A 24,290-nucleotide genomic window follows, 5' to 3' on the forward strand; every position below is an offset into this window, starting at 1 on the left:
CGTTCGTTAATAGTATCGAAATTTATGAATCCTGAGAGATAAATTACAAAGTCGATAAACAAACATTGAATTAACATCAGGCAATACCGAGATATACCTAAATAATCCTGTTCGAAGTCTAGAAATTTATAAACCCTAGTAAAAGAATTACAAAGCCAAAAAACAAACATTGGATTAACATTGAATGACACCGAGATGTACGAGAACAATTCTATCTATAGATAAATTCGAAAAGACTAAACCAAAAAAACACACATGGATTGAATCAATATTCTTGACTTTTTCTTAATTAAGAAAGACTCATCTCCTCCAAATTTAAGAACTCCATCATAATACACCAAATATGTATCGTTAAAATATATTAGTAGAATCGGTGTTACGAAGAATCCACGGATAGTAGAACACTTATTTACGGTCTTAATTTTATGTATCTATTTTGAATCTTTGATTTGATGTTTTTTTTTATAAAAAAAATAAATATCCTTCAATGCCCTTAGTATTAACAAAGCCACTGACAAACTTTGTCCCACACCCTTCTTTATAAAGCAAACCCACTCTAAACAAACTCTCAGTAAAACCTCGCTTAACCTGCGCACCGCCCTCTGCTTCTTACACCCTCACTCTTTTCTCTCACACTTAACATGGAGAAGCTCGTAAGGGAGCAGCCATGGCGTCGAGACCCGGCTCCGTACAGGCCTCCAGAGACACCTCTAGAGTCCATGGAGTTCCTCTCGCGTTCCTGGAGTGTTTCTGCCCTTGAAGTTTCTAAGGCTCTGTCTCCGTCCCCAACGATGATGCTCTCTAAGGCTCCCAGTACTGCCGCCATACAAGAGGACATTGTTGGGGAGCTTGAAGAGAGCGGAGCCACTGTGTCTGGGAACCCATTTTCTTTTGCATCCTCTGAGACCTCTCAGATGGTCATGGAGAGGATCATGTCGCAGTCGGTAGGTTTCTTGTAAAAACAGAGCATCAAGAATGCTTAATTAAAGTAGTGTTCTGTATAATAATTTTTGAAATCCTGTTTTTGCTTCTTTTGGGTTTCTTGTAAATCAATCTTTTCCTGACTGCATTCATTCTTAATTTTATCGTTATGGGTCGTCCTTATATCTCAATCTGTACCATTATTAATCTGTAATCAATTATTTTCTCTCTCTAAGCCCCACAAACGACCCTTCATTTTCAAGCATTCATAACACGATCATTCCTGTGTCTTTACTGCAGCAGGAGGTGTCTCCGCGAACTTCAGGGAGGCTCTCGCACAGCAGTGGCCCTCTCAACGGCGCACAGAGCTGCGGTTCCTTGACTGACAGCCCTCCCGTCTCCCCTTCCGAAATCGACGACGTCAAGGTTTGTCGTCTTTTCAAAACCCAGTTTTTGCAGTTTCAAATTTGCTTCATTTTTACTCGTTTTGGCTACAAGCCCCACGTACTGATCGTCACTGACAATTTGCCAACCCAATGAAGAACACGTCTCAGGCTTTCTCTGTAACCAATCCCGCCTTTATTTAGTCCCGTACACACCTTTGATTTGTTTTGATTCACTTTTCTTTTATCAATTAATAAACAATTAAAACCCAATTCATTATTGTTTATTATAATCATCATTATATCTTTATCTTGTTTGTTTTCTTCACTTTATTAGTTCTTTAAAGCCCCAAAGTAATTTACTTTCGTCCAAGGAAAACAGAGTATCAAAGAATTGTCTTTAAAGGATGTTTTTGTCAGCCGTAATTGTTTCATACTTTCTTTTTTTTTTTCTATTTACAGCTGCCTACCATTGTTAGGAGAATTCAATTTATTTGTTTATTTGCCGAACTACCGTTATCACTCAGTTAAAAGTATGGGCCAGATGCGTTGGTCCCCTGTTGAATTGAATTGGTTATTGGTTATTAGTGGTTAGGATAAGCATAAATGGTGGTTGGTGCTCCAATTAGCACCACCTGTGCATGTTAGAAGAATCAGTGTCACCTCTGACCCTGTAATTAATTCAGGACCATTGATCATGACTGTGGTTTCTTGTGCTCCATGCCTGTACAGCTTTAATTCACGAAAGCACGCGCGCTAATCAAGAACAAAGAAATTTGGGTAATTAATTCAATGATCCGTACTCATTTCTCTATGCAGCAGCAGTATTGCCGATCAAACAATCCCACCGTTAACACCCAATTCCGATCTTCAGCCACGCCAAGCGTTGGTTCGACTAACAACGTTGTTGTTGCCGGTGGTGGAAAGACGGTTGGGAGGTGGCTGAAGGATAGGAGAGAGAAGAAGAAAGAGGAGACCCGTGCAAACAATGCCCAGGTCCATGCGGCAATTTCGGTTGCTGGGGTTGCGGCTGCTGTGGCTGCCATTGCCGCCGCTACTGCGTCCTCGTCTGGGTCTGATAAAGATGAGCAGAGGGCGAAAACTGACATGGCCGTGGCGAATGCAGCAACCCTTGTTGCAGCTCAATGTGTAGAGGCTGCAGAGGCAATGGGTGCCGAAAGAGAGCAACTTGCTTTTGTTGTTAGCTCCGCCGTGAATGTACGATCACCCGGTGATATAATGACGCTTACTGCTGCAGCAGCAACAGGTACTAGAGATTTTTCAGTTATTTCTTTCAGTTATTGGTTTGGTTAACGGGTATTGTTAGGCCTAATTGTCCCCATTTTGTGATGGAGTAGCGCTTCGTGGGGCAGCTACATTGAAGGCCAGGACATTGAAGGAAGTCTGGAATATTGCAGCGGTGATTCCAGTGGAGAAGGGCGTGGGGGTTAGTGGTGGAAGTAATGGAAGTTCTAATGGTAGTTTCAGTGGTGAACTTCTTCCTGAAGAGAATTTCCTTGGCAATTGCAGTAGGGAATTGCTTGCAAAGGGCTGTGAGCTCCTCAAACGTACCCGTAAAGGTAATCCGAATAAGCCTAATTGATTGTGGAATGCTTATACATCAAATTACTGCATCCGGACAATTTTTTGTTGAATTTTAGTGTAAATTGCGCATATTCTTGTTGAAACTTTATTAAAGCTTGTATCTTCTTGAAGATGATATCGCATGATACATTTTCATTGAGCATTGTCACTACTATTGAATTGCAAGCACTGGTTTTTTTAGGTTCCTTCCTTGGTCTTGGCCTTATTTTTTTCCCTCTAAATTCTCTACCTTCACCATGTAAAGTGTTTTATGATGATAGCAGAACAGTCTAATGGGGATGTCGGTTTTACATGATTGCAGGGGACCTTCATTGGAAGATCGTCTCTGTTTACATCAACCGATTTAATCAGGTATACTTGATTATCTTACTGTTTAGGAGTAATTATTTTGAAATCATTTTGGACTTTAGGTAATCAATGTGAATTATTGGGTCCAAAAGGTATAAAATCAGTCGCCGTAAATAAATGGATCTGCTTTCTTCTTCTTTTTTCCCTTCCATTACCCATCTTTTAATCTTTTGAAGCTTTTGTTTTTTTCCAGGTTATGTTGAAGATGAAGAGTAGACATGTAGCTGGGACCTTAACAAAAAAGAAAAAGAGTAAGTGACTGCTTTTGTCTTTCTCTAATAATGTGAAAACAGAAATGGAGGTGGGACTGGTTCTATTGTGGGGATTGGAGAAAGGTATTAAGACACTAATGTTTGAAAGGATCCTAAAGTTAAAGGGTATATAGCTTTAACTTTCATTCTTTTGACTTTACCAGATGTGGTGCGGGGGGTGATCAAAGATATGCCTGCATGGCCAGGCCGCCATTTGCTCGAGGGTGGCGAGCACCGGCGATACTTTGGATTGGATACAACGTTGCGAGGCCTTGTAGAATTCGAGTGCAGGAACCAGCGGGAGTACGATATATGGACTCAAGGTGTCTCGAGGCTTCTCACTATCGTATCAGAAAGGAACAACAGTAGATATACATAATTTAGGGTTTGTTCTTTCACTAATGGAAGGGGGAAAACATGGCAACAACTGGTAGACTGGGAAAATGTAGGATTTAGATTGCTCTCTAAACTTGAAAAGAAGTTTGTTAGCTCGAGTGGGGCTTTATTTTTGTTCCTTTTTCCATTTTGTGTAAAAAAAGTAGTGGTTATTGGTAAATTTATGTGTTTGGATTATGGTGCCTTTGGTTTTATTCCTTACAATTAAAGTGCTTTTTGAATCAAAGTTGAGGAAAAACCCATGTGATTCAAGTTTTGTTCTTTCACTTGTGTGGAAATAAAAGAAGGATCTTGGACTGGGGTGGTCAAAAAGAGAGGAGACCCATATCCCATTTTGAGGTAGAAAAACTGTGTTGCAGAAAGAGACGAGCACTGATAATTTCCAAGCATATTTTATCCATCTGGGTCTCGCTTTTGTCTATTCCGGCATATTCAAACGTTGCAACTTAGTAATATGAAGTTTGAATTGGTTTCAAACCGATAACTCGGACATATTTTAGGATTTTTTATCAGTCAACCAAGCTCCGAGGTGCATGAAAAACACTGTTTCTGCAAATTGTTTTAACTTCTACTTCTACTCATCAGAGGCGTCTTCTTTCTTTACAATTGCGCAAAGAACGAGACCCTTCACTACTTTCTTAGTAGAAAAGAGTTGCGTTGGAGATGCAAATGGAGAATCAAAATATCAGGGCTCCAACACAGTAACAACGGACAGATTAATCTGACGATTAGGAGTGTCAACTGGAGGAATCCAGTGTTTTTTTTTACACTGGACCTCCCCCGGATCCTTGAAGGATTTGCATAAACCTTACTTATAAATGCCCAACGAAGCTGCGGGCTTTCCAGCATCATTGGATACAAACTAAGCCCGGGACACTTTTGGCCCATTAGGACCATTCTGGGCCTGGACACTCATGACTCAACGGCATTGTTCAAACACACAAATGTCAAGCTACAAAGGCCACTCATATACATAACCAGTGAGTGAAGAGAGCTTATTATCCAGAAAAGGAAAAGCAAGTATGTGTTCCTCTGTATCAACTGCGAATGTCTTTGAAACTGGAAACTACACCATACTTGTTCACAAGGTTGAATCAAGTCCATGCAACAGGAGTACTAAGTCAAGGTCTTCACCTCCTCCAAAGCCACTATTGATTGCGATGCCCACTGAAGCAGGGGAATACCCGGTTCTTATTTTCCTCCATGGGTATCTTCTCTACAATTCTTTCTACTCTCAGCTTATTCAACATGTTGCCTCTCATGGGTTCATTGTCATTGCTCCTCAGGTCAGCTAATCGAATCCTCCCCTTAATTTTCTCTCTTTTTTCTCATCTGGGGTTTCCTAGATTTTCCAATTTCAATCATTTTTTTGGTTCTTTCTGGTAATCACTGAAATTTATGCACTTAATAGTTAAAAACTCAATCATCATGTTCAGAGGTTGGCAAAGTTTTACGCTGGCTACCAACCTACCGTAACCCTCCTCCTTTATCCAGGCTTGGGATCAATTGCAAGCGTAGGCGTTGTTATAGTTAAAACTCAATAAAAGAAAATAAATTCTAGATACTAATTAACCTTGAAAAGGACTAATTTGTTTTTGTTCTCTATATATCGTTTTCATTTTAGTTTCCTTAATGTGCAAGAGAAGAAACTGAACTATGCCACACTAAGAGAGTTTTTGGTTCCTGCGATACTGATTATGCCGCGTCATGCCATTGGTTTTGTTTCTTCGTGGCAATTGACAATGGTGGGGTAGTGATTGATAAATCAGAAGGCATTGAGATTAACTTCTTCATGGGTTTGTCCTGTTTTTGTTTTTGTCTATTACCTCTCCATATGTGTGTGTTCACATTCAATTAAGATGGATAAAGATGGTGAAGGAAGGAATTAATTGAAGAGAACAAATTAGCTAATTGTAATCTTTTGTGGTGTTCTTGTACTGATTTTATTCTTGCCAGTTATATGCAGTGGCTGGACCAGATACGACGGATGAGATAAAATCTACAGCTGCTATAACAAATTGGTTATCGGAAGGACTAATCGAATTGCTCCCGTCCCATGTTAAGCCGAATCTAAGCAAGTTAGGACTCGCTGGCCATAGTCGTGGAGGCAAGACAGCTTTTGCGCTCATTCTCCAAAAAATAGAGACTGCGCTGAAGCTTAAATTCTCGGCCTTGATAGGTGTAGACCCAGTTGATGGAATGGACAAAGGGAAACAAACCCCTCCTCCGGTACTCACTTACATCCCTCATTCGTTTGATCTTAAAATGCCAGTAATGGTCATTGGTTCAGGCTTAGGTGAAGTGAAGAAGAATCCTTTGTTTCCAGCTTGCGCTCCTAGAGGTGTTAACCACGAAGATTTCTTTAAAGAATGTCGAAAACCAGCTTGTTATTTTGTCGTTAAGGATTATGGTCATCTCGACATGCTAGATGATGAAACTGAGGGGATTAGAGGCAAAACTACTTATTGTTTGTGCAAGAATGGTAAGGCTAGGGAGCCAATGAGGAGGTTTGTTGGAGGAATTGTGGTTGCGTTTATGAAAGCTTACTTGCAAGGCGACGACAGTGACTTCGTAGCGATTAGAGATGGGCATGGAGGTGCCCCGGTTGAACTTCAAACCATCCAATGTGTCGCGTGAAATCGAATAGTTTGATTTGAAGCCTCATCTTGCTAGTTAATATGAAATTGGTGGTACTTGTTGAGTGTATTGACTAATACAGTTTCTCTAGCAATGTTTCTGTATATGCTAGTAAGTTGAGATGGATAATCTGAGTCAAATGAAAATGAAAATTTGAGAACTCAATTAAAGAAATTAACATTTGGGTTTATATTTATGATTTGTAAGAATTGGTGAAGAACAGATTACAAGATCAAAGTTTTAAGCTAAAGAGATGGTGTATTGAAGCGCCCTGTATCTATATATGTGTCAAATCAAACATCACTTCAAATCATTTCTCTCCTTTTATTTTTTTTTTCTGAATCTCTTCCCTCTGAAAGACTGAAACCCCCAAAAGCTAGAGAAATGGGCAAACCTGAGTGACTTGACTGATCCCACACACCCACCTTGGGGATTTTGAACCCACCAGGTCTTGACCCCGCTCTCAACATGGATGTCTCACCTAATCAAGAAATAAAAAAATAATTCTCTGACTCCATGCCAGTAAAACAATGGGTTTAATGTTTTTAATCCAAATCAGATGGTCAAAATCAAATTTTGTGAAAGATGATGAAGAAGAAAGACTGTCATATTTGGAAATTAGAAAATTATATGGTGTCCACGGTGTGTATGTGTAACATGCCAACTGAGCTGCTTTTATGATAAGGTTGTGTGTATATATATATATATAAGGGTGTATGTGTAACATGCCAATTGATCTCCACAGTAACATTAAGGTTCTAGGGACCAAGGCACCCATCGTGTGTGCAGAAATTACTTGAACGTTAAAATGGTTCCAAATTCCAATTTATTACATACTGATGCTTAAGGTGCTGTGAAGAGCATTTGAACAACATTTGCTTAAAGACTGCTCTTTTACATTCCCTTTTTTTTCTTTGTTCCAAAATAAGTTATTTGTGGATGAAATTGTAATCGATACAAAATAATCATTTGTGATTACTATGATATAATATCCGTTTGACAGAGCTTATTTTTTCAAATTCAACACTACCTTATAAGCTCTGTAATCCCTAGCCTATAATGTATCGTTTGGTATACTTTATGATTACTATGATGTATAACCTGTTCGGTAGAACTTGTTTTTTAAATTCAAACTCTAGCTTATAAGTTTGTAAATGCTAAGTTATACGTGTCCTTTGGTACAATGTAGATCGCTAGCTTATATGCTAGCAACGACCCTCTATCAAACAAACACTATATAACTATGAGACACATAATACAAAGATATGTGAACAAAAAGCAAGTCTGAATTAGAGTGTCAAGTCTATTGTAGTGCCTGCTAAAAAAAACAAGAAGAATATTTGTGGGGTCTTGAAAATTGCAATACTTGCTAGATAGCTTGGATCCATACCTAACGAGAGAAGGTTTGTATGTATATATATATATATTACTTAAAAGGGCTATATATATATATACTTAAAAGGGCTATACATATATTACTTAAAAGGGCTGTTGAATGCCTTTTGAAAGCAAAAATGTCTCCTTTTTCTTCAACAATCCACATGAAGGGCTTAGTAATCTCTTATTCAAGGCATTGGAAAACAAGAAAAACCCTTATGTGGTCTGTATTTCCTATAAAGTCCCTTTCATGCACCCAAGACAAACTTTGGCAGCAATATTTCTTCTGCATTTCATATAAAATTTTTTTTTTCCTAGTTTAAGTACATGATTGTTTATGGTGTATGAGCCTTTGAGATGGACTGACTAATTTACTCATTAAATATTATACTTCTATCTTAGATAAAATACATGACAAGCTTGATTATCGGAGTTTCCTTGGCCGAAATCCCTCCAACCGAGTAACTTCTAACATCTCTTGTGAGTTTTGCAGGATTACCGATGGCCTCCGGTTGTAAATCATTTATTGTGGAAATTTTCCCCCACATACTTCACTTCTTCTCCTTGTTGACACTGCAGAAGTTTTTGGCACCGTCCAGTCGAGTTAGATAGTACATGATTCCTGATGACAGATGGCTGAGTTACTTACATAAATTTACTACTCGATATATATATATATATATAAAGTTGGAACCATGTTTAGGGGTAATTTTGGGAAATAGAAAACGGAGAAACCGAGAAACTTTGAGGTACAATACGGAGAAAAAGCGAGTTCTGTAGAGTAATGAATGGTGTCGTATTCCTCAACAGCGAAAGAGTTTGTGGTGAAAGTAGAAAAGAAAAGAAAAGGAAAGGAAAAACAGAGCCATCATGTTTGCAGTAAAAAGGAGAAAAATCCCATAACTGTCCTGTCTTTCTCCATTCATGCTCTCTCCTCTGTTTCCGTTTCCTATTCTGATACTCATTTTTCCAATCACATTCTCGCTTTACCCACAAATCGATCGACCAATTAACACCCAAAAGATCTTGCCCCCAACATATATTCCCTACATATGCAATTATTGGTGGTAACTGATTCCACTTCATGATGCTCTGCTTGTACTCTAGTTTTCAAGAATGTCAGCATATGTCTTGTTTAAGAATATAATTAAAACCCAAAATGTGATTACACTGTAAAGTCAAGAAAATGTTATTACACTGTGAATGTAAGTAACCTGAGAGGAATTGAGATCATGTCAAGACTAAACAATCTCACACCCGTCTTGTATAATCCAGTTGAGTTGTTTATAAACAAAACCCATATAATATCTTGAATGTGCCTTGCATATACAGGTCGGATCCATGGCCTGGAACGGATAATATGTTGAATGTGTTTGAGCAGAGAATTTCAACTAATTAAAATAGCAATTAAGAAGTTAAATAATGCACCAACTTTTGTAGCTTTTAAAGAAACAGATATTGTAACTACATACTACAAAGTCTAATCCCCTGCTTCAAATGTGTCTCACTTCTCTACTAAACTTGCATTAATGCAAGTCAAAGAAAAAAGATTTGATTAACAAAATAGGAAACAGAGAGACAGAGAGAGAAATCTCTCTTGGTAATCTGACCTACAAATCTTAATTCCCAAAAGCTCTCTTGTCGCTCACATGAAATGCAATCATAATATAAACATGGGAATGAAAGAACTCATCGGCAGCACCATCAAGTACTGCAGTTGCAGGGACCTCAATAGTAACTTCTTCCATCAATCATGATTGATTGAAACTCGAGATTTTAATTTTCTTCTTCTACTCTGTCTACTCTGTTTTTTAAGGCATGAACAGTTCGTTGCCACACTTGCATCGCCAAGCTTCAGGGTAGTACTGTAATGGCATACTGAATCCGGGTTGAATTGCAGCGTGAACCGGCATACAAGGGAAGCATCTTCCGCACTTGGATCTACAAGTTGGTGGGGAAGAACCCGGCCCGCCTAGTCTCCTCTGGGTCAGAACCCGCGAAATTGGATCCGACCCACTTCCTCTCTCCTCCTTTTCTCTCTCCCTAAAGCCGGCACCTGCGAAAAGATCGACTAACTCACACTGAGTTAAGCATGAACGGTTGCGAGTTAATTAGTGAGTACTGAGTCTGCCTTACCGAGTTTGGAGAGCGCTGTTGCAGAGGTGGTGAAGAATAAGAGGAAAGTGAATGCAGAGAGTAGACGATGATGATTGTAGTACCAACGGCGGCGGTGGCGCACGACGCCCATCGCCGAGCTGGAGCTGTGCAGTTTTAGCAAGGACCAGTAAACGTGCGTGCGTACGTGTCGTTGCAGTCTTGCAGAGAAGTTTTCAAAGAGAGAGCGAGAGAGAGAGAAACTGAGAGAGGTAGAGATGATAATGTGAAATTGTGTGCAAATTTTTTGGGTTTGTGAGAGTCAAAGTCAAAGTTACAACAATCGATGGTAGATAGAGAGGCAACCCAAAAGATGAGAGAGATATAGATATACATATATAGATGAGAATGTTGGTTTGGCCCAACGAGACTTGGAAGAAGAGCAAGTATGATGGTGTGAATTTAATGAGGCCGACAAAATGTATTGAGGGATGTATTTTATTATTGTGGTTAAGTTAACAAAATGTATTGATATAGTGGTGTAAATTCGTTAGAGGTCAATCATGTCTCCTTCCTATATGTTTTGTCCCAACAAAACAAGACTATCAAAGTTGTATTGTTGTGCTCACTTTTTCATCCATAACCCATCAAATTAACAAAAACTACACCCATGCGCAAGCAAAATGGCACCATTGTGACTTGTAAGTGCTCATCATCTCCCCCAAATGACTAAGATGGCTCACTTGGCAGAGTATTTGAAAATAGTATACCGTCACAGATCCCCCCTAAAATATGATGGCTCTTTTCAGTTTCAATCGGTCGCATGGAATGCAAACACACAAAACACATCCACTAGTGTGTCGTGGTTCTTCCTCGTATATCTATTGAAAACCAATATCTACGCTCTCCTTGCAATAACAATTTTTTGAATTTGATAAACAGACCGGACGTTTTACTGTAGGAGCGCTCGTCCGGGTTGTGTAGAGGTAGGTATACGGCAAAGATAGGGGTGCGAACGTGGGGGAGAATGGCGGTGACTGGTGCAGTCTCGTACGGAACGAGCATCTCAGTCGAGCCACAACCCCCCCTCAGGCCCTCGCCACCATTATTGACCCAAGTCACCACCAACACTATTTTTTTTTTTTGTCTCTCTAACATGGCTTCTTCTTCCTCAGTACGATACCCCTATTAAATTCAGTCAAAAACTTCTCTCTTATTGACAGCAAATCCCTTGTTCTGTTGTTTGACAATAACAATTTTTCTTTTTATATATTTGTGTAGTGCAGGACCAGTTGGTCTGTATAAGACCTGACCTGACCTGACCACAAGACTTGCCAGTGGATTTGGCATTTCTTGGTTCAGTCATCCATCTTCCGTGGGTTCGGTGGCATTAAAGCCAGCCAGATGTCCCTAAAGTAGGTTCCAAATGTTGGCTTGGTCTGGGTCCAATAGGGCAATGAAACAAGGCTAAGGCAGTGCATGCAGCCGAAAATAGCATGAAGACTTGCCAATTGCCATCAATTAGGGTTCACTTTTATGTGGATATATTGTCCAAGTTTTAACGTGTGTCCAAGTTATTTTCCAAGTTTTGGAGTGGGCCGAACGTCAAACGGGGTAGTAGAATAGTCTACCATTTTCTGCAGTTTAAATCAGTGCCGTTCAATTTTTTTATTAGAAGTACAAAAACAAATTGGACCCACACAGGACGAACACGATCAACCGTCCTGGTTAAAATTGCAGGGCCACCGCAGCGGCCCAGCAGTGACAATTTGTTGGGGAATGGATGGAGAAAAAGTGGAATTTGTTGGGTCACTTTGTCCATACGTTGGCTTCTTTTTATCATATTTGGGATACACCTCAATAATCTCACTCACAATTACATAAAAATTTATTTATATTGGGTCCAACGTCTATCACACTAAACAGCAAATTAACAAATTTATACTATTGTATCAATACATTTTATTGGCCCAGTCACATTATCAAAATACCCGAACACATCAGTAAACACAGATTCTCCAATGTATTTCGTTGGCCGCAACAAAATCACACTATTTTGATTGTTCACTGGCAATGGTGAAGCCCCAGAAAGGGACACTTCACACTTGAATACTGTCTATGCTATAAACTGTGAATTTATTCACACAAGATTTGCAGAACCCAATATTTCTCTATTTTCTAATGATTCTTCATGGATCTTTACTGTGCTTTGTCATTATGGGCCTTTGAAAAAAATAATAATAATGGCAAGCCCACAACAACCTTTCACATTAGTGGCAATAAATTTTTCATTAAAAGAAAAAGAGGTTGAGGCATGACTCATGACTCATGAGTTATCAACTACCATAAAGTAATTTAATGACACGCTGTCCAAATTTATAGGAGTAGTTGACAAGGCAATCCACAATATAGTGCTTATGTGAGATTAATGCGTGTTAATATGGGGTCAATAAATTAATCATCATCATCATTACACAACCTAAGACAACACGTGAGTCAGAAACCACACCATCCCTAACTAGGGTAATGGGAGGAATTTCAATTCTTACCTCCAATTTCCTCCCAAAACTCATGTTAAGCGCCCGTTTTGGTAATTTTACACCAACATTAATGTACACTTCCATTTTTGGGTGTTAAAATTGTATGTGAGTTTGGGCCATCAAATTATTGTTTGGTGCACCACCAACATTAATGCTACCTTTGACACCCTAAAATGGTTGTTTTGCAATTGTTCAAAATTCAACCTTTTGAGGACAATTTAGTGAAAAATTGTATAAGATTTCCATTTTTAACGTTGCTTTAAATGTGAAATTCCTTCATAATATCTTTGCACGTAATTTGTTACAATAATGTCAATAGCATAAATGCTACCAATAAAAGTACAATCAAACACTATCAGCATTTCAGACACCATATCTGCAACTATTTTTTACCAGTATTTAGGCTAGCAAAATTAATGCTACTGTCAAAATTGTCCACCAAACGAACCCTAAATCATGATTTTTTTAAATGGCACATTAGAGTTTATAAGTTAGGATTTAGTGTTTAGGGTTTAAGGTTTAGAATTTAGGGTTTAGGGTTTAATTTAAAATTTTTGAGGTTTAGAGTTTAGGATTTAGGGTTTATAGTTTATAATTTTTTTAAAAAAATCTATTAGTATATCATAAGATTATGAACACCAAAATACTCTATCACACATTTTAATTTATAATTTAACATGGTTTTAATAGAGAATTGGAGTCAAAAATTGGAGAACAAATGTTGATTGATGTATACTCATACATTATGATAGATGATTTATATCCAATAAAAAAAACCGTAACACAAGTTAAATTATTTTTTTTTGTTATCTTGAATATTTTATGTTTTAATTCTGATGTGTAATGTAATGAATATATAGATATTTGTTTATTTCATGTCACTTTTCACTAAATAATCCAAAAAAAATCGAGGGTCTCGTCAACCATTGTATCCTCCTCAATACTTTTTTAATGACAAAATGATACTTTTTATCCCTCAATTATTGGTCGGGTTTCATTTTCGTCCCTTAGCTTTTTTTCTCATTTTTTATCCCCCAACTATGGAAAAGTACACCGTTTGTCCCTCGAATAAATCCGACAACAGAAAAATCCAACGTGACATCCTATTGTTCGTCATATCATATTTCTCCGGCATGCCACATAGGTGCCACGCAAGCATTTTTCAACCTCAATCTCACTTAAAGGACGAAAATGAGAGAAAAAAACTTAGGGACGAAAATTACACTCGTCCCATGGTTGAGGAATGAAAAGTACCTTTTTTTACCCTTTTTTTTATATCTACCCATGCATACTATTATATTGTTCGTTGTTTTTTTTTTTGCTATACAAACCTATGATTACATTGTTTTCAAACCAATGTAATTTTCAGAATAGGCAAATGTAAACTAGAGAAAAATAATAGTTCACAAACAGTCAATAATAATACGGCAGATATATTGAGAGGTGTCATAAGCTAAAATTCACTGACTTGCCATCAATTAGGGTTCACTTTTTTTTTTTTGAAGGCCCACAAGCCACACATACGCTAAGCCATGCTCGAGGGGCATGAAGGCTACCACAGCGGATGGAAAACTACCCAAATCCCAAACCCCCTGGACGCTAAGCCATGCTTGAGGGGCATGAAGGCCACCACAGTGGATGGAAAACTACCCAAATCTCAAACCCCCTGCTGAGAATAAAACCTTGAACCTCAAGGTCCTAGGCAGACAACCTGAGCAACCAGGCTATCTCCCATTCTCATTAGGGTTCACTTTTATGTGGATATATTGCCAAGTTTTAACGAGTGTCCAAGTTAATTATAAGGTGAAAATGTTCTTACCATTATAAAGAGGGTTTAGTTTGAACTTGTTGGCCTAATTAGTAACAATTAATTACTTATTTTTCAACTTTTGGAGTGGAGTCAACACCAAACGGGGATACTTACAATAGTCTAGCCTACAGTTTTCTATAATTTAAATCAGTGTCATCCAATCTGTTTATTAAAATACAAAAATAAATTGGGCCCCACAATGATAAACACAATCAACCCTCTTGATTGAAACTACAGGGCTATCACAATGACTTCCATTGCAGCAACTCTTAACTTGGTGAAGGCACTAGTTATGGTGAAACTCTTGAAAAGGACACTTCACGCTCGAATATTGTCCATCAATTATGCTACTCATCCCAGTAACTGGGATCTAAGTGATCCCAATTGTTAAAGTATATGGATAAGATTTTAAATACATATGTAGTCCATCACATGCTATTTAAATGTGATCATACATCTCAACAATTAAGATCATTGGGACGAATATCATTGATGACGTCAAAAATAGGCCCGACCCTACTAGACGAATCAGTTAGTCAGACCAAGTTCTTCCTTCCTAATCGGTTGCCTTCCTTTCTGCACAATAAGCAAACGTAAGCTTCGGTAGGGCCCCGAGGGTGTGCTCGGGGGGACCTCTCCGACGCTCAAGTCAGTACGGTACTAAACTTGGGAGGATGACTCGCTATTTGGAGCTCTGCCTCTTGCTCAGTAAGTAAATTTGAGTGCAGGAGTTAGGATCTTTACCTGAGGGCAGAGGTTCCCCTTTTATATGAGCTTGAAGTGTTTGAGTTGTAGTAAGAGTCAGACTCTCTCTCATTGGCTTTCCAGAGGATTTCTTGAAGGGTAAATTCCATCCGTATCACTCTCCCAAAGGGAGTTGGACTCTGTTGAGGGTTGGTGTCCTATTGGGACTCTTCATTGTATGACTTGGTATATACCTACTTCGGTCATGTAGGGACATTACCAAGGCAACACTTCAGCGTGATAGAAGCCGGGTCAGATTCATTGATTTCAGTATATAATTTTTAGAGGAACCGAAGTGGGTACTTCGGTTATGGCCGAAGTGTACCTTTCGACTCTCCCTTCATCCGGGCCCAGCTGATACTTCAGTTGTCACGTGTCCTAGTTTTATTGGTGGGGTAATTTTGATATTATCACTCATTTTCCTACTGTCTACAAGATTTGCAGAATCCAATATTTTATCTATTTTCTAATGATGATTCTCCGTGGATCTTTGTTGTGCTCATTGTTTGTCATTATGGGCCTTGAAAAAAATAATGGCAAGCCCACAACAACCTTTCACATTAGTGGCAACAAATTTTTTCATTAAAAGAAAAGGACGTTGAGACCTGAGTCAGACGCGGGCCTACCATTTTTCTTTATTTATTACAGTTAGTCATCAACTATCAATAAAGTAAACTTAATGCCACGCTGTCCAAAGTTATGGCTGATAATGTAGTGCTTATGTAAGACTGATGTGTAACATATGGCGTCAATAAATTAATCATCATACACTCGAATCACTAATTACAATGATAAGAATGACGTGCATTATCCTCATGATCAGGATAATACACATCATTACACTAACAAATTATCCTAAACTAGTTGAGTTTTGACCCATGAATTTTGGCTTGTAATAATTAGATTAATGAAGAATAAAATTGTGTGGATCCGATTCTTTTTTAAATCGGACAATCAAAAATGAATAATATTATTGGTGTGTATAAGTGTGTTGATTTATTAATAGTTTTGTACATTATTATCCGCATAAGAATATTCAAATGCAATCCTGAATCCGAAATTAAGCCGATTTTGGTACGATGATTATCTTTGGTTAGGTCGAAAAAACAAATGAAATATGTCTACGTGGCAGCCTAGGGTGCTCCTAAACAACAACCCCAGCCAAGGAATGGACACCCGGGCCACACACTCGAGACTCTCAGATTGATAAGAAGAGAGAAACTCGCTTTGGTGAGTCCTCCGCTGCCGGAATCTGACGTCATGGACACCGAAGCCATGCCGTCCCACTCCATACTAGACAAACCCCTCTCACAGCTAACTCAAGAAGACATTTCTCAGCTCACCCGCGAAGATTGCCGCAAATTTCTTAAAGAGAGAGGTTCTTGCTGTCTCTGCTTTTGTTTTCCCTCCATTTTTGTTTGTTGTTCGATTTTATCGTTCCGGGAGTCGGGGAACATTGTCCTAGTTGACACGCGTTTCTCTAGCTGTTTCTTTCTTTTTGATTTTTTTTTGTGATGGTGGAGTGTCCGTACAGGAATGCGGAGACCCTCGTGGAACAAATCGCAGGCGATCCAGCAAGTTATATCCCTCAAAGCTCTTCTAGAAGGCAACGAAGATTCCGGCGCTGCTGCTCTCTGCAAAATTCTCGGCTCGCCCCATCTGGACGCGCCGCCCGTAAGTGCCATCGTTTTACGTTTTGTGTGTGTGCTGAACAGTCACTCTTCTCTGTTAACCTTTTTTTATATGTTCCTTGAGAGGCTGAGTGGATATAGGTTGACGATGATGAGGTGATGTTTTTGCCTTCACAGGAAACTCCACATTTGGGTTACCCAATGAAGGAATCGAGTAATGGCTGTTTCCCCGGTCACATTTCGGCAACAATGGTGGATGAGACGTTTTCATGTCGGCAGAAGGACTCTCCAAAATCCACCACTCCTTCAGAGGAATTGGGTTGGCCACCAATAGATAGCGATGTTAATGTTATCAGTCCCAGGTATCCATTTGATTTCTGGCTCACTTTTACTTGATATCTGCGCTAATCCTGTTTGTAGAGTTTGAACTCTTGAGATTTTTGGAAAAATACGGAAATAGTGATCAATGGGTCTGAAATCTTGGAGCAATGTTGATTCAGATAAAGACCTTTGACGGCCAGTTTGCTGTTGATTTATGTTTTGTTAACTCATGGATCCGTCCAATATGTCTTATTACAAATTAACATTAGAATCTTTTATGCCTGTTCTCTTCAATTGGTGCCCAGTTTAAGTGGGTTGGGGATAGCAAATTGTTTTACTTAACTGTTATGTAATATGGAAATGTACCTTTTAACTCTTAGAGTCCGACTCCTTTATCTTATTTAACTATTCGACTAAGGTATTAAACCATGTGATGCAGGAGTCCAAGTGTGAAAAATAGTTTAGTCGGGCAAATGACAATTCTCTATTGTGGCAAGGTTAACGTGTATGATGGAGTTCCACCTGATAAGGTAATGAAGCTTCCTTTTGTGTGCAAACATGAATAATATATCTGATCAACACGCTTACCATTCACGCATCCTAATATGGATTTTCAGGCGCGGGCACTAACGCGCTTTGCAGCAAGTCCTATACCTTTTGACAATACACTTTGTGGAACTTCAGCACTGTGGTCCTTTCCGTCTCATTCACACACTGCAAGTGACAAACATGGCCCTGTTCCTACTGGTGTATCAACTCTCCATACCATGCAAACAGGTAGGATTTTGTAATGGAAGGAATTACGGCTTTCTATTTTAACTATTATTGTACCAAAATTATGTTTCATTACTTGTATGAGGTTTTTTCTGAGCTGTGGTCACAGAATCCTAAATGCATTAAATGTATGCCACATTGTACACTTCAACTTTTAATATGTCCTGTTAAGAAGATTGACAACTTAGTTGTTGAAAACCAATTTGTCCAAAATCCTTTGTGGCTGAAAACTAACAAGATTGTTTCCTTTAGGGACCATGAAATTTTAATTACAGCTGCAACTTGTGTGGGGGGGGGGGGGCGAACTCTCCATATACCTTGCAATTGCAAGAGCCCTGTGAACATAAGGAGTAACCCTAGAAAAAGTCTTTGTTGGCTGTTTACAATATGTTGGCTCATTTTTTAAAAATGTTTTTATCACTATGCTAGAGGGGTAATGGTTGAATTAAACAATACTTACAATTTGACTCTACAAAGAGATGCGAGATCATTCTGAGAATTATTTAAAGGCAACATCAATTGCAACATGGTTTAGGATTTGACTAAATGCCCTTCATCCAGTGGAACTCCAGGGAACAAGCCTGAGTAATGATGCAATCTGTCCATCATTAGATTGTTCTTTTGTTTTATAAATATAAGGGCCACTCTCCCAACCCAGGTTGGAAAATTAAGTAAGGTTAAAGGTGTTGAACATCATATTCAATTAGTTCAAACTAGTTGCTATGAAGCTAACAAGCGTTGGAGATAAACCTTTGCATTGTGTAGGAACATGTAAAATTTACAATAGCCAATTAAGAAGAAACTGAAAATCATTCCCTTTGAGACTTGAAAGCCCTAAAATTTTCTCTTATTGATTTATTTCATGGCACTTACATAGTTTGCCATGTATCTTCTCTTTGTGATTGTGCTGGTGCCACCATTGGGAGGGAAGGGCTCTCCCTTTAACCGCTATTTTTACGGCAATGCTGCTTCTTTATTGGTCCCTTTCGTCTGGTTGGCCTTGGGCTCAGAGATCGAGATAGAAAGGATGGGTTGTCAGCTGATGGAATTTCTTCTTCGATACCACTTTATGGGCCTCTTAAAGCCATTCCACATTTTTTAGCATGACTGTTAAGGCATGAATTTGTTGGTCTTGTTCTTCTGATAGCACCCTGCACGGTACTTGCTTTACCGCTAAAACTTTGTCCGCTGGCTTTAGTTCCTTTCATATGATCTCCAACTTTGTGTTCTATGATGTCAATATCAAGAGCTCTAAAACACACTTTATTTCTAAACTAAAGTTGAAAGCAAATTGCCGAAAGTGTTGGTCATTTCACTAAAGAGCATAGGATTATATATATATTCGAATTACCTACCCTCCTACACAATCATACCTCCAGGGACTAGTTTCATCCTTGCTCCGACCTTACCAGCTGGAGCTGACAAGGGAGTAGGATATTTAGTTGGGTTACCTCTCTTGGGCCTAGCTCCTTGATTTGTCCTCCCAGGCATACCTGGAAAGGGGTTGATAAAATAGCTTCTCTGTCTGCTATAATATAATTTGTCGTTTTTCTATCCTTTTGACACATGGTGGATTCCCAGAGGGCCAAGGGAGCAGGGAAGTGTCATTGCAGCGGTTTCTCAAAAAGCGGAAAGACAGGTGCCATGTTTGATATCCTTCACTGGATGTCACCAGAAACCTTGTGTTTGGAGTTACTGCTAAGCCATTAACCTGAACCATTATATTTCTCCTTTCTATTTCTTTTTGGTCACATTCTTCTTAGGGGAAGATTTAAGGGCAGGAATAATACAGGGCTCACGTCTTCTGGCTTGGAGGTGTATCTGAACCATCAGGTTGGGAAACATAGCCCAAATGGACACACAAGCCGAAGTAGCACAAGCTCTCCCCCACCAAGCCTGGAAGGCCATCTACCTTAGGTGACAACCAAGTAAAGGCTAGTTATTCTGTTGATCTCGATGAAGGTAGGCTGTAAAGTTTCTCTCTTCCTTTGAAGTTTGCATGGGTGTGTGAGGGGGTGCATGGTTATGGATATACATTACATGTTGATATTGCATGAGTTAATATATGCATATATAAGATCACAGTTTAATGCATGTTGATCAATTGATGTTGGAGAACTGATCAATGGGTCTATCATTGGCATGGAAAGGTACATTTGTCTTCAGAAATCAATTGAAACAGTTTTGGCAATTCCATTATGCGATAACCATATTACCATGCAACTCACTGGCCTTTCGGAACTGATACCAGTGCTGCATCACAGTTATGGTCTGTTTAAATGTATGCTTCCAACAGTGAACAATGCTATGTTTAACAGTTAAAGAAGGTTACTTTTGTTTTTAGGGTAGGAGAATCCACCAATGTCAAGTCACTCCCATTTGTTTAGACAACTGATCATCTGTATGTCTATACGTCGATATGTTGTAGTAAACATAAATATTAAATTCTCTGCAGATGTCCAGGGACGCCAAATTTGAATATGACCTACGGGTCATTTGGTGCTGGAGAATAAGGAGAGATCGATGGCTTGTAGACAATTGGCACCGCAGAGCATGGAAGAGAAAGAAGACACCAATCTAACAGCCTTCAATTACTGCTTTCCCTTTAAATGAGCTAGCTAGCTGCTTCCTATAGCAATGAAGTTTATTTACTAAACTAGTTATTTCTGCTTCTCTAAGAGAAGCCTTTTCTTAGCACTCGAGCTTGATCAATTTTGCCAGAGACTTGGTAGGCCGTCCACCGGGTTTCTTGTTTCTGTATATTAACTCATCTTTGCTTTGAGCTAAGCCAGATATAGAGCAGCAAACTGTCTCTGCTTTATGTAATATGTAAACTTTTGCCACCGTGTAGGGATTGATTAAATTTCCACTTCTCAAAATAGTGTACTGTATTTTGTAGACTTGTAGTCTGTCCATGAAACTGGGTATATGAGTCACAACCTTAACTTGTTTTTCAAAACTCCTAAAAATTGTAGTTTACCTATAGTGCACGTGGTGTGATTTGAGATTTATGTCTATTCAATTGTATGAAAGCTATGTTGGATTGAGTGGTCATGACAATGAGTGGTCTATGGATAAAACCAATAATTCCGAGATAAAATCATATTTTTTAGGGCTGTTCAAAAAATTCGTCAAAATCAAAACCGAATCGATTGATCGGTGTTTTATAATAAAAAGTTACACATTTCTCTATTAAAAGTTGAACCCAAAAAAATCAAAGAAATCGACTATCGTTTGATCGGTTATATTCATGCAAAAAAATCAAAAAAACCGATCAAAACATAGCGCGAACACCCCGAAGATTTTTATTTATTCTCCCATCTCAAAATTTCATTTTTTGTGGAGGAAGAGAAGCCAACATTAGTGATTAGAAGCAGCCAAACAAGATAATTAGTTTACAAATCGAGACAAGGCACAAGAGAAACCAGAGGAAATCACGCCCTACACGTGTCAAACCCCAACTATCAGAACCAAAATGTGGCGATTACTCTTCGAATTCTCTTATAAACTCACTCTCTTGGGTGATTCTATCCCTGTATTTGCCGACGAGACCAAGGAGAATCATCCCCACGCCTTGCCGGAAGTGAAGACCGAGTTGCTCATGGCGATCGAGGTGAGCTAATGTCTCTTAATATTGACTAGGATTAAGATTTCTTGCGTGTGAACTGAAATTAATTGGGATATGGATGGTTCTTTATATAATACAGGCATGGTTCATGGACAATAGCAACGAAGACCAGAGGCTCCCTCATCATGGTGACCCGAAAGAACCTGTTTCACCAGAACATTTGGCAGGTACTTTCTCTCTCTCTCTCTCTATGTGGGTGCGTGTTTTTGTGTGAAATTACTGAAAGATTATTAAAGTATTGGAGATTTCGCAGAATTGGGAGTGTTGTACTGGCACTTGAATCCAAATGACTATGAAAACGATGAAGAATTGCGGAGGATCAGAAAAGAAAGGGGATACAATTATATGGTACTTCTGTTTTCTTCTATTTCTATTATATTTTCCCTTTCATTATTAACGTTGAATTCTAGGTTACAGAGGAACTGTGTAGCAATATTTTATTAGACAATTTGTTTATAATGTTATGTCTTTCTCTTTGTTTTTTTTTTTTTATTTATTATATGAACTTTGATAATTGAATGAATATGTGAACATTGGTGCTACCTAAACTACATGGAAAGGAGATGAAACAAGATTCCATGCTCATGATATCCTCAAACTGTTATAAGTATTATATTTGTTTTTTCTGGATTTGACATTTCTAGTTTTACTTTTTGGAATTTCCTTCAATGCATTGGCTTGGATGAAGCATCATGGCTTTTTGATGTTCTATATGCAAAGTTATCCTAAGACTTCTTTGGGTGCTATTATGAAGCATTCGAAGGAAAATATGGGTCAGGGGTTACCCATCCATGCGAGGTAGTAGAGCCAGTTATGAATTGAACCTGGATCAGGCTTTACACTTTGATCTCCAAACATGAGTCCACCATCAGTTTCGTAGGTACCCGTTCGAAACTTATGGGACATGGAATTTCTTTTAGTCAAATAAACTCAGATACCCCGATACCATATTTGAAAGCCAACACTCCTACTAACTCTTATGAAAACTTGCCCTTTTTTATTAGCTAATTAGTGGTTACACACTTACACTATACTTGTTGCCTTTTAACTGAAAAGTTAAAAGAGAAGATGGGAGTATGAAGTCTTGAGATTGCTGACAAAAAGCCTTTTTAAATTGCTAATTGGTAATTTCTAAAAACTATTACATTCTCTGCCTCTCCCGTTCTTTCTTTGTAACAAATAATTTTAAAGCTTCCTTTCACAAGATATGCTAATTAATCACAACATTTTTAGTATGATCTTATCATTACTCTTTTATGCTTGCTTTTCAGGATTTACTTGATCTATGTCCAGAGAAGGTTGTCAACTATGAGGAGAAGCTGAGAAACTTCTATACAGAGCACATACATGCTGATGAAGAGATTCGTTACTGTTTAGAAGGAAGTGGATACTTTGATGTTCGGGCCAAGGATGAACATTGGATTAGAATTTGGATCAAGGCAGGTGATATGATCGTTTTGCCTGCAGGAATCTATCATCGTTTCACCCTAGATACCAGTAACTATGTCAAGGTAAGCAAACAATAATAATTAGCTGGAGAAACATTATAAAGTAATGGTTGTCCGTCTCTCTTGATTAATTGATGTTTTTTTCCTACGAATGTGCAGCTTATGAGATTATTTGTGGGAGAGCCAGTGTGGACTGCATATAACCGGCCACAGGAAGATCATCCTGCCAGGAAGGAGTATGTTAAGAGTTTTACTGAGAAGGTTGGTGTGGCACTTGAAGCTCATTAGGGTTCATGTCTATTCATGGTGTTGTATTTACAATGTGCTTGTAGTCCTTATGTACCTATATTAATCATACAGATACTTTATGTATGTGTGTGCCTTACAAGCTGAATATATCACCAGGTGGGACTGGTGGATAGAAATATAAACCTGTTGCAGTGTATAGCTACTGTTTGTTTTGGATTTGAACCTAATTTGTATGGGTACATTTTGGACATTCTCCATTCACAGTTGGCTTCTGATATGATGATGGTGCATATCAATAAGATGCCAGTTACATGGCCTTTGCAAATTCGAATTCAGACTGAGAGATTCAATTTTGACATTAAAATGAAGTACTGGTATGATGCAGTCTGATTCATTAGCTTGCATCAAGCTTTATATAATTATATATGGATTTCACCAATTTTTTTTTCGCTCAAGTGGTCATCTAGGTCATTCCCCACAAGACAGCATATCTCAGCATGATAAACGTGTTATGTGATCATTAAGATTTAAGAAAGAATTGGATCCAAATTTCAAACTTTAGAGGAATATATATATAAGGAATTCTCACATAAAGGTCTATGTTTACACTATTGATTTGAAATATGTGGAACCTAAAAGAGTGAATCCCACTTGTCATCTCATTCATACACACCATTAAAACGTAATATTTATTTTACACCTTATATTAGATCATTATGTGAGAATTATTCTGTATTATATATATATAATGGTTTTTTAATCACTTTTTATAGCATATATAACTCACACACATGCACTACTGATGTAGCACGACCATAGGGCTCTTCTTGGACTAGAGTGCTTTTCCTAGAGCGGGTGAAGAAGAAGGCAAATTGTCTTTCCTCGGGCAGGAATTAATGTTTTTGCGAATTTCATTGTAATTTTTTTTATTAAATTAGGATTTCCCTAGAGTTTTATTTTGTTTATATTATTTAAGATTGTAAACTCTCATTAGACATGTATTTTTGTCAAATTATAAGAAAATAAGATATTATTCTTTAACCCTATTTTGTTCAAATCTTGGTGGATTGATATAATATAACATTGTCTACAATTTCAAATTCATTTTGTTCTACCACGCCCTGCGTCAAATA

General features: G+C 38.4%; 5 protein-coding genes across 10 annotated transcripts; 4 read left to right on the forward strand and 1 right to left on the reverse strand.

Annotated features, from left to right (window-relative positions):
• Positions 1-567: 567 nt before the first annotated feature.
• LOC119990441 (VAN3-binding protein-like) lies at positions 568-4,081 on the forward strand. Of its 4 annotated transcripts, none has more exons than XM_038836394.1 (7): positions 568-944; positions 1,222-1,347; positions 2,124-2,571; positions 2,663-2,884; positions 3,211-3,260; positions 3,451-3,508; positions 3,673-4,081. In XM_038836394.1, the coding sequence occupies exons 1-7, from the start codon at positions 642-644 to the stop codon at positions 3,885-3,887; spliced, it is 1,422 nt and encodes a 473-aa protein (XP_038692322.1). In that variant the 5' UTR covers positions 568-641; the 3' UTR covers positions 3,888-4,081. The 4 variants fall into 4 exon arrangements, with proteins under 4 accessions (XP_038692322.1, XP_038692400.1, XP_038692476.1 ...); XM_038836472.1 differs by having other exon boundaries at positions 2,127-2,571; XM_038836548.1 differs by having other exon boundaries at positions 1,225-1,347.
• Positions 4,082-4,881: 800 nt separating this feature from the next.
• LOC120000993 (chlorophyllase-2) lies at positions 4,882-6,759 on the forward strand. The gene is made up of 2 exons (XM_038849198.1): positions 4,882-5,190; positions 5,861-6,759. Exons 1-2 carry the CDS (start codon positions 4,927-4,929, stop codon positions 6,539-6,541), a joined length of 945 nt encoding a protein of 314 aa, XP_038705126.1. The 5' UTR covers positions 4,882-4,926; the 3' UTR covers positions 6,542-6,759.
• A 2,596-nt stretch (positions 6,760-9,355) lies between these two features.
• LOC120003737 (EPIDERMAL PATTERNING FACTOR-like protein 5) lies at positions 9,356-10,448 on the reverse strand. Of its 2 annotated transcripts, none has more exons than XM_038852801.1 (2): positions 10,055-10,448; positions 9,356-9,989 (listed from the first exon to the last, which is right to left on the reverse strand). In XM_038852801.1, exons 1-2 carry the CDS (start codon positions 10,164-10,166, stop codon positions 9,730-9,732), a joined length of 372 nt encoding a protein of 123 aa, XP_038708729.1. In that variant the 5' UTR covers positions 10,167-10,448; the 3' UTR covers positions 9,356-9,729. The 2 variants fall into 2 exon arrangements, with proteins under 2 accessions (XP_038708729.1, XP_038708738.1); XM_038852810.1 differs by having other exon boundaries at positions 9,356-9,974; positions 10,055-10,439.
• A 5,812-nt stretch (positions 10,449-16,260) lies between these two features.
• On the forward strand, positions 16,261-20,725 carry LOC119997074 (protein TIFY 4B-like). 2 transcript variants are annotated; one of them, XM_038843897.1, is made up of 8 exons: positions 16,263-16,484; positions 16,641-16,780; positions 16,915-17,099; positions 17,498-17,588; positions 17,676-17,835; positions 19,414-19,471; positions 19,596-19,794; positions 20,288-20,725. In XM_038843897.1, exons 1-7 carry the CDS (start codon positions 16,367-16,369, stop codon positions 19,747-19,749), a joined length of 906 nt encoding a protein of 301 aa, XP_038699825.1. In that variant the 5' UTR covers positions 16,263-16,366; the 3' UTR covers positions 19,750-19,794; positions 20,288-20,725. The 2 variants fall into 2 exon arrangements, with proteins under 2 accessions (XP_038699903.1, XP_038699825.1); XM_038843975.1 differs by lacking the exons at positions 19,414-19,471; positions 19,596-19,794 and having other exon boundaries at positions 16,261-16,484.
• A 488-nt stretch (positions 20,726-21,213) lies between these two features.
• On the forward strand, positions 21,214-23,434 carry LOC119997194 (1,2-dihydroxy-3-keto-5-methylthiopentene dioxygenase 1-like). Its single transcript, XM_038844091.1, has 5 exons — positions 21,214-21,445; positions 21,540-21,627; positions 21,714-21,808; positions 22,732-22,971; positions 23,068-23,434. The coding sequence occupies exons 1-5, from the start codon at positions 21,308-21,310 to the stop codon at positions 23,194-23,196; spliced, it is 690 nt and encodes a 229-aa protein (XP_038700019.1). The 5' UTR covers positions 21,214-21,307; the 3' UTR covers positions 23,197-23,434.
• Positions 23,435-24,290: the final 856 nt, after the last annotated feature.

The sequence above is a fragment of the Tripterygium wilfordii genome, chromosome 1 (assembly GCF_013401445.1).
Source record: "Tripterygium wilfordii isolate XIE 37 chromosome 1, ASM1340144v1, whole genome shotgun sequence".
Taxonomy (NCBI): Eukaryota; Viridiplantae; Streptophyta; class Magnoliopsida; order Celastrales; family Celastraceae; genus Tripterygium; species Tripterygium wilfordii.